The sequence below is a fragment of the Anarrhichthys ocellatus genome, unplaced genomic scaffold (genome assembly GCF_004355925.1).
Source record: "Anarrhichthys ocellatus isolate YVR2014 unplaced genomic scaffold, GSC_Weel_1.0 scaffold2, whole genome shotgun sequence".
In the NCBI taxonomy this organism is placed as follows: Eukaryota; Metazoa; Chordata; class Actinopteri; order Perciformes; family Anarhichadidae; genus Anarrhichthys; species Anarrhichthys ocellatus.
The window spans coordinates 15,156,155-15,165,794 of NW_022280032.1; the positions used below are offsets into that span (position 1 = coordinate 15,156,155).

Here is a 9,640-nt window from a genome sequence, read left to right on the forward strand (position 1 = left end):
GTGTGTGTGTGTGTGTGTGTGTGTGTGTGTGTGTGTGTGTGTGTGTGAGTGAGTGTGAGAGAGAGAGACCAAAAACCATTTTTTTTCTAAAAACAAGTGAAACTGTTTCCTGGAGGGGGTTTTCTTCAGTTGCTCTAATGCAAATCAGTCTTACGTAATCATGCGTCATTTAGGAGTGGAGTGCGGTGGGGCGATCTCCCTGTTTGTTTCTTTAACATCCCGGAAAGACCATAGGTTCAATAAGAAGGATAAGTCAAGAAGCAATACCACATTTTAGGTTTACTGAAGGAAAAGTACTGAACTATTGTCAGATAAATGTAATTAGTCAAGTGTCAACATAAAATGAGTCATTATGCAGCAACTCATTGTTATATTAAACTCTATGATACTGTTGTTATTTCCGGTGCATTAAGCTACCGCTGTAGCTGGTCATGGTGGAACTGGTTTTAACATTGTATTGTTGGGTAGTTCAATAGATAAAAAGGTATATTTTGTAAGTCAACCAGGAACTATATCTGTCAGACGAATGTTGAGTAAAATGCACGATATTTGCCTCTGCAATGGACTGGAGCATGAGTCTTGTAGCATAGAATTAGGAGTGCAGAACGTGTAAATGCACCGTACTTAGTTATGTTCTTCCAATACATGTAAAAGGTGATCAAAGAGGTTAAGAGAAACATTGTGGGAATAGATAATATCCAAATATGTACATGTAGGTCTATGAATAAAATGTGGCCAACATCAAGGCAGTGGAAGCAGACAAGTGGACAAAATGTAGCTGTGGTTTAACATTACTGCACTATTTTCTTTTTCAAATCCTAATCCTGCATGTGCTCTCATGTTTCCATTCAGAGCACTTACACACAAACCTTTCATGACCAGAATCAAGTGTACACTAAGCTTTGATGCGATAAAGAAGGTACTTCTATTGTGTCATGCAGAGATATTCACAAGACTTCTAAAAGAAAATATCGAAGTGTCCTACTGTCTGCCTGAATTGAACAATAGAAGAATGAAGCATGGGATCCGATGCTGAGGGCGATGCGTGTCAGAGGCTGATGAAGCCGTGGTGTGTCACTGTGAACAGGTTCTCTAGGGGCAGGCTGCAACCTGCTGAGGACCCTAGGACATGACTGTGTGTGTGTGTGTGTGTGTGTGTGTGTGTGTGTGTGTGTGTGTGTGTGTGTGTGTTTGCGAGCATTTGTGTGAGTGTGTGTGGGTGGGTGGGGGGGGACTTCTTTAAGCAAGTAGAAGAAACTTGGTTTTCAAGGTTAAAGGGGTGACCTCTGACATGCAGACAAACAAATTTGGACACACCCACGGACCCACGGACACACACACTTGAAGACATTTCAATGTATTGCTGAGTGAAGGAATGCACCTGATCAACAGGCGCATGGAAGAAAACTATACACACAAAGAAAAACAACACACACAGACAGCAAGCCCACACATAACATGTTTTTAGAAAGACAGTTAAAGGGAGTTTTTGCTTTGATGACATCTCACGTCATCACACACACACACACACACACACGAGTGAGGGCAGAGCAGGACAGTATGGGTGCGTTTTCAACGAGGTGACAGGAGGTCTGTGGAGCAGCAAACATAATGATAGTCATGATCATGACTTTTCTAGTAGAAGGTACTTAACTGAGTGAGTGTTGTATATTAGAGGCATTTCTCTTATTGTAAGGTTTGAATCAAGCTACATCCCAATGTGAAAGTGTCTGAATGGAGTTCCTCTAATGGCCACAAGATGCTGGCTTAAGAAAAGTTGGATGGCATCAAGATGAACACGTTTCTTTCAATGCTGAATGTTTTTTCTGTTCTGGTTTCATTAATTGTCACCATTCCATTAAAGAGTTATTAAGCAGTGGCTATAGAAATATTCAATTATTAGTAAAGGTCCTGCAGTAGATGAACAAAATAAGATAAATGTACTCAAGGTATCAAAAGTATTTGATACCTGTCAATGTTATACCATTACATTACTGGACCATTTAGATGTATAACTGTGTACTTATATGTATATCTATAACAGCATTGTATTTTATAGACACAATTTTGTTTGTAAAATCTTGATTTGAAAAGTAACTGTAAGTAACTGTAGCTGTCAAATAAAGTGGAGTAGCCTACGAAGTACAGTACCTTCCTCTGAATTGCAGTGAATTATAAAGTAGCATAGGATTAAAATACTCTAATAAAGTAGAAGTTTCTTTAAATTGTACTTCGGTACTCGAGTAAATGTGCTCGAGTACAACCTTTGCTATTAAGGCTTCAGCTTGATCAGAATTTGGATTTAATGGCTCCCATAACAGGAAGTGAAACTGAACCTCAGGCTGCAAAATATCCCCTGAGAAACCTGTGACTATTGTTTGTTTAATCACGGTCAAGAGATCTCTAATAATAGTCACTATTAATGATAAAATCATCAGTATACATAAACTGAATTTTAGATTCTCACTGTGCTCACTCCTCGCTCACTTGCACACTAAAATGTATATACTAATCCGGCATTCTTCTTCTACCCATCACTAACAATTATCACTATCTTAGTTCTCATGACTAGAATATGCCATATACTGTATGTGTCTATCCTGCACTTAAAGGCATCAGTCTGTGCTACTGTTTTGGTAGCAGCACCAGTTCATGGTCCCATTATTTTGTCCACCATCCTCTTTCCTACACCTAACCTTAGACATCAGCTCCAGCTCTGTTCTTCTTTCCTAGTCAGCCCACACAAGTAAAAAAAAAAAACATCTCCCTCTCGAGGACAAGCAGCCCACTCCAGGCTGCAGGCTGCAGTTTCTCTGAACCATCATTACAGTCATTAGGCAAGAATAAGCTCTGTATCACAGGAGTCCACTAGCATCCAGTTTAACCCAGCACAATTAGCACATCCGTTGGAGTAGAATTACCCTGTAAAATGAGAATGCTCTGGACAAAAGAGGCAGGAGAGTTGGAGTTGAAAAAAAGAGGGTAAGTGTGAGGGAAAGGGGGAGAGAGGAGGAGAGGAGAAGTAAGGGAGGACGGGGAGAGATTAAAATTGTTTGAATTGGGTCCACGCTCGCCCCATTCATTTGGTATTCTGCTCAAATCAGGGCTTTTGTTCAGCCTGGCGCAAAGTAGTGTCAATCATCTCGACCCGTTTTTGTAGAATGGGGAAATTTATTATGAATTTGCTCCTGCAAATAATGAGGACTACCCCCTGCCTGCACTCCCTCCCCACCCGTTTCTCCCCCAAGCCACCTCTCTTCTCTCCCCTTTGCCTCCACCCCCATATCAATGCTGCAGAATAGGCAATAGAGAGTGAAGTTAGCAATCTCAGGGCCACTCGCACTCTGGACCCACATCAAAGTGACAGAGACGTCCAATCAGATTTGTCTTACAGGCATTACATGATGAATATGGTGCAGCCGCAGCACAAAAGCGCCTTTGTGTCTCCTCCGAGCAGAGACTATTCACAGCCCGCCACAGCCAGCCAGAGTGGAAGTAAATGGCCAAAAGGGCCCAGGCCAAAAAAAAAGCACCCAAACTTGTGCAGCACAATGGCCCATGCAAATCGCAGCCCCCGCCACCTCCACCCTACCACACATCCCCAGCTACTCCATCCCTCCACCCTTCAGGCCTGAGCTCGGTTCCTCCTCTGCTGGGTCGTCTGAAGTTTAGGGCCTATTCACACACATACAGAGGTGTCAGTTAAAAGTGCTGAGCTGCACGCATTCAAACGTTCATCTGAAAAGAGAACGGGGTTTTTTTTTCAGAAACACGAGTCGAATGACTGACTTTTTTGTCAGAAAGTAAGAGTGACTTGGCGGCTGTGGGCAAGGCTCCTATTTAGTAAGACTTTTGATGTGGGGAAGAGTATTTCCAGCACACTGGTGTGACCCTGTGATATTTGTTTGAATTGAGATTATGAAATGAAACACAACAGGCACATTTTCCCACAGAGAACAGACTTATGTTGATCCACATGTCCACTCCTTCAACACAGTGATGAGCATTACAACTCAGTGCATGACTCTGATTCTAACTGTGGAACATCTTTAGCAGATATTCAGTGCAATGGAAAACTTGCTATGAGGTACATCTCCAACTCTGAATCTGAATTTAAATCCCAGGAACTAAACTATTATGAATGTTCGGTATCACAGAAGATATTAGCATTTACCCTGGTCAGTTCCTGCTGTGCTATATATTTTAAAGTAAAAGCCGACAAGTAAAACTACTTGCTCTATGAAGAAGACGCTTAGGCAGCATCCACAGCATGACTCTCTAAATACAGTGAGGAGGAAAGAGACTTGAAGCTTGCAATCTAAAAGGCCGTTATTAACATGGCTCAGAGCCAATGTGACCTGCAGTGACTGACCATAACCTCTATCAGGGCAAAAACTGAGCATCAGCAGCAGTTAGTGCAAAATACTTTACTAAATCAATAGCCAACAGGTCAGCAGATTTGTCTGAACCAGCTGCACAGCCCTGTGTGTCTACTCCAAAATGGGTTCAGCATGTTTTCTGTCTATGTTAAATATAAATGTGTCTGTGCCTCTGCTTAAACATTAACACCTCTGTAAGCATTGCTCAAGGTTGTGCGCCAGCTCTCCATTCATCTCCATCACTCGTCTGTCTGTGGTCATCCCTCCTTTGTCTGAACCGTATTTATCGTATTAGCATCTTCACAGTATTCACAGTGCTCAGAATTTCACAGAGCAACTATGGGTTTGTGTGTTGTTTATATTATTTGCATTAGTTAGCTACTTTCTGTGAGAAAAAAATATATGGGTTCATCGAGAGACTCTATTCATGTTCACTGCTGTGGTAAACTTAAAGGAATTAAGTTGTTTCATCCGCTAATAAAAGTGTGTATGCTTTAATATTGATTCTACATAGTAAAATGAAATAAAATACCTGTTTGAATAGTAATAATTGGGAATTATTAAAGCATCAGAGACATAGACATGTGTGATTGTTGTCTTAATTAATGCATAGTAATAAAAAGTCATTTTACTCTAGACTGCAGTTCCTGATGGACCTGTTGCTTTGCTGGCAGATGTGGCTCTGAGCTGTGATTGGTGGGTTGTCTACCACTGTGACTGCAGCTATTCCTTCATTTTTAACACCGAAACATTTTGCATTAAAAGCAAATTATTTGTTTTGTTTCTTGTGTTATCATAATGAGATTCATTTTAGAATTTAAGATAAAGAGTTCCGTTATTGTGACTTGAAATAAGTCAAAGTAATTTCCTACTGAGTTAAAAATAAAAAGCAACCACGTATCCACTTCAGCCCCACCCAACAGACATTGGTGCAAGTCATCACAGCTGGCAAATAAACTCCTTATCTTTGAAAGAATTAAAGTTAAGCCTGTAAATCAAGGCTTTTTTCAGATCAATAGACTAAATTACTACTAACATTAGAACAACTGAAGTACAAACAAAACAGTAAACTTATATTTTGATATTGAAATAAATGAATGTTTAGTAATATATATATATATACTGAATGGTAATGCTTAGTATTTCATTTCTAAATGAATCCCAAGAAGCTGAGATTGTTGTTATTAGTGGCAGTTAGACTGTTGTCATGTAAATATTGCCTGCCATTAAAATGATTCATGTTGTGGGACATACACGGATAAACGCTTTTTGCCCACGGCGTCAAAACATAGCAGCAACGAAGTTTGTACACCAAAACTAGTTCTGCAAAGCGCAATTTACGAACACACGGGAGGAATGGATGGCCTCTCGTTCATGCAAAATGACTTAAAAGTCCACCGAGCACTCCGATGACTGCATGCAGAGCAACAGATGACCCCTCACCACCCCACTCTTGCCCAGTTTAGCCCTATTATAATCTAGGTATGTGCGCATTTGAGGTTTCCATGGTTTATGCATACATCATGGCTTTGCGAAGGAAAACGCATGCATAAATGAGCTGCATGTGATTGATTATTCACCATTGGATTACGCCAAAATTAACATCGCCCTTATGTATTGTCAAAGTGAAAATGACAAGATGACATGAATAAATCTATTTTCACCCCAGCTCCTCCCTAAATGGCTGAGGAGAAAATTGCATATCCATCTTAGAGGACATGCAGGAGCCATGCCCTTATTTTTACTTTGTGCACTGGCCTCTGCTTGACACTGAAGGACATCAGAAACATCATTTCAACCGTATAATAAAGGAGCAGCGGGGTATTTTGTGCCATTGATTTGCCTTTTTGAGTCCCGCTGACGTAGGAGGTTATAAAGCAGAGCGTAATTAATGTCATTTATCACTTGTTGGATTGTGTCACTGCCTTCGCCGACGGGGCTCACATCATACGCGAGCCATTGACCAATGGGAGCGCAAGAGCCTTTGTCACCGAGCGCAGGCACGTGGCTTACACCTGCAAGCTGCAGTGCGTGTGTGCGTGTGTGTGTGCGTGAGAGAGAGAGAGAGAGAGAGAGAGAGAGAGAGAGAGAGAGAGAGAGGTGGAGCGTGTAATGCCTGAGGCACACTTTTGGGTGCAAAAAAACAAGCATCCCAAACATCCTGTTACAGCCTGTTATAAATGCAAGATGTTCTGACGTACCACTAACGCCGATATTATTTTCTTTTTTGGATTAATGTTGGCTGATGAAATGTATTTGAGTTTTTGAATTGAATATATGACACTAGGACTATAACACCAGCTTCAATCAGCCTCTCGTTCCACAGAGAGCACCAGGTGAAATTCAACTCGTTATTTCTCGTTCTGCCTCGCTGAATTTGGCATCAGTGTTTAATTACAATAGAAGATCTCCCATAATTGGCATAATGAGGCGCAAAGGCGCACACAATAGTGCTCTGTGTGGTGTTGTGCTCCCCATTTTGCAGGAGACGGGCTTTTTGGTTTGGCTGTGTGCCCCATGAAAAACACAGTTGGGGATACAACTAGTCTACAACCCCAGGTTTTATTTAGATTGATCTCAATCGGGCAATAAGAATTTTGACCCCTCTCATTGTCTCGCTGACTTTCCCCGGGCCGTATTTCAAAGTGTCTACCCTTTGAGAGGCGTGAATTACACCCCCCTCCTCTGCTTCAGGCCCCCTGGGCTATTGGGTAAAGGCAGAGTATGCAGAATAAACAATGCAATGCATGAAACGTAATATTAATCTCCTCGTCCTGAATGCAGACAAAGCGCCGTAGAAGGTGCACGTCTATAATGGTTATTGAGTGCTCACCCAGCTGCGCTATTTTCCCCCGTGTGGCCAAGCAAGGCGGCTAAAGGTCATGCAGGAGCTTTGAATAGAAGAAAAGCTTACTAGTTTGCTCAATTACCGCCACACACCCCTCACACACACACACACACACACACACACACACACACACACACACACTGAGAACATCAGCTTAAGAACCAAACCACTACAAAAGCATATTATATAAATAGATTCATCTTTATTTATAAAACTCGTTTTACACAAAATATATCTGTTAAAATCGAATATTTACATTTTAGGCGACGGGACACGGAGAACAAGTGCATACATTGATAAAGGTCTCCTTACCACCTATTAAAAGAGGAAAAAAATCTGTCACAGGTAGCCTTGATATTGCTTTCCAGTCACACAACGCATACATGCCAACTCACTGCCTCACTGACAGCTGGCTCTCACAACACTGTCAGGAAAAGTGGCAGCGGCTGTTGTTCAAGAACGTTTGTTTGGCTCATGTACAAAAATATGTCTTCATGTTAAAACAGTTCGCTGTATGATACAATTTTTGTTATGAAAGGGGAGGAAACAATGTACACCACGAAACAGTCTGTCGACGCATCCTCTTTGTTTATGTCTTCCAACGGACGTGGCAGCCGAGGAAGGCACTCCTGCTCTGATGATGCACTCATCAGACAAGTCCTCTGGAACTGCAGCGCCGTCTCTGCAGAACCTGCTGTGTCACGTCTTAATTGCACTTATTCAAACATAACATCAACAGTTCTTTACTTCCACGCGTCAACGTGACACCGAGTCCAACTCCCTTCTTCGTGTGGGCACTTATAGGCTCCCTCTCTCTCGCGCACACGCTGTCTCTCTCTCTCTCTCTCTCTCTCTCTCTCTCTCTCTCTCTCACTCATTCACTATTGCTTTGCCCCTGTAGAGGCAGCCCGGGCGAGGGAGGGAGGCAACAGATCACTTTCAAGCATCAGAGCGAGACTGATCTGATGCCGTTTACCAAGTCTTTGTCAGCGTTTTCTGAAAGAAAGCAGCTGCTTTTACGCACAGGCGCAGCTGGTTCGGATGCTGTCAGCCTCAGTACCGGTCAAACCAGGTCGTAAAGTCCAACAGCTCCTGCTCCTCGGAGCTCAGAGGCTCATAACTGCCCTCGTCCGATGAGTAGGTGGAGTGAGGCGACTCTGGGTCGGCGGAGTAGCTGTTGGAGAGTGTCGGGGATGGCAACCCGGACTGGAAAGCAGCCGACACCGCGTCATGTTCGTCCAGAAGTTGCTGTAAAGCCCTGATGTACTCCACCGCGGACCGCAGGGTCTCCACTTTGCTCATCTTCTTGTTGGCGGCGCCGTTCGGCACGTGCTGTCGCAGCGTCTGGAAACCCATGTTGACTTGCTTGACCCGGTTCCTCTCTCTTTCGTTCCGCCGGGCCACGGCCACAGGCTGCTGCTGAGGGATGGAGTAGCCGAGGCCGTTGAAGCTCAGGCGCCGCTTGCAGCGCAGGAGCTCGGGCGAGCTGGAGCGCTGTCTCTTCAGCACCTTGGTTTTACTTTGGAAGCCGGCCGCGTTGTCGTTGGGGTGCGCGGCGGGGGCAGTGCAGTCCTGGGCCGGGGCGTGCAGGCTGATGCTGGCGTGTCTTTCAGTAAATCCAAAGGTGAATGCAGTCTGCGTGGTGGTGATGGTTGTCGTTTCCATCTCGCTGACAGTTCTTCCGAAGTGATGGATGCAGAGGGCGAGTGCAGCCTCTAACAGTGGGACAAGAAGAGGCGGAAGGGGTTGGCAGTGTACAGCTCTCGTGTCCTTCGCGTGGGGACCGTGTGGCTAACTCTAGTCCAAGTCTCTCTTGACTGCTTACTCCACGAGCCGATCTGACCCAAACTTTGGCAGCACTCCTCTTTTTCAACACGCGCCCCAACACACACCCCACCCACCCCTTTTTTTTTTTTGGGAGACGCACGCTTCGTCGCGAGGCCCCGCCCCCGCTGTGTGATTCTTCTGCACGCCGACTCCCCCGGGCCAGGCGCGTGGCTCCGGGAGCTCAATAAACAATCCCGAGCTTTCACTGCGCCGGGAGCACGCGCTGAGCTCATTTACATTCCAATGTCCCTAACTTGAAGGCCCATTGGTCGATTCAAACGGCCTGCAACCGTGCAAAGAGAAAGAAAGGCGGAAAAAAAAGACAGACAGGAGGGAAAAAAGAAGAGAAAATAAAAAAGTGAATGGTTTGGTTGTTTGAAATGCCTTTTGAATTTGACAATGTACCCCTGGCAAGTCTTCAAATTATCAGTCCCCCCCCCCCCCCCACACACACCACCCCCGGCCATCTTTCTCCTCCAGCTCTTTACAACACAAATACCAAGGACGCTCTCCCGTGTATCTAGGCTACAGCTTTACAGAGCTAAATAAATTGCAAGCGTGTCTCTGAGCACAATAATTGGCAATT

General features: G+C 44.1%; 1 protein-coding gene across 1 annotated transcript; it reads right to left on the reverse strand.

The window, feature by feature from the left end:
* Positions 1–7,447: 7,447 nt before the first annotated feature.
* Positions 7,448–9,046, reverse strand: ascl1b (achaete-scute family bHLH transcription factor 1b). Its single transcript, XM_031870115.1, has one exon. It carries the CDS (start codon positions 8,890–8,892, stop codon positions 8,281–8,283), a length of 612 nt encoding a protein of 203 aa, XP_031725975.1. The 5' UTR covers positions 8,893–9,046; the 3' UTR covers positions 7,448–8,280.
* Positions 9,047–9,640: the final 594 nt, after the last annotated feature.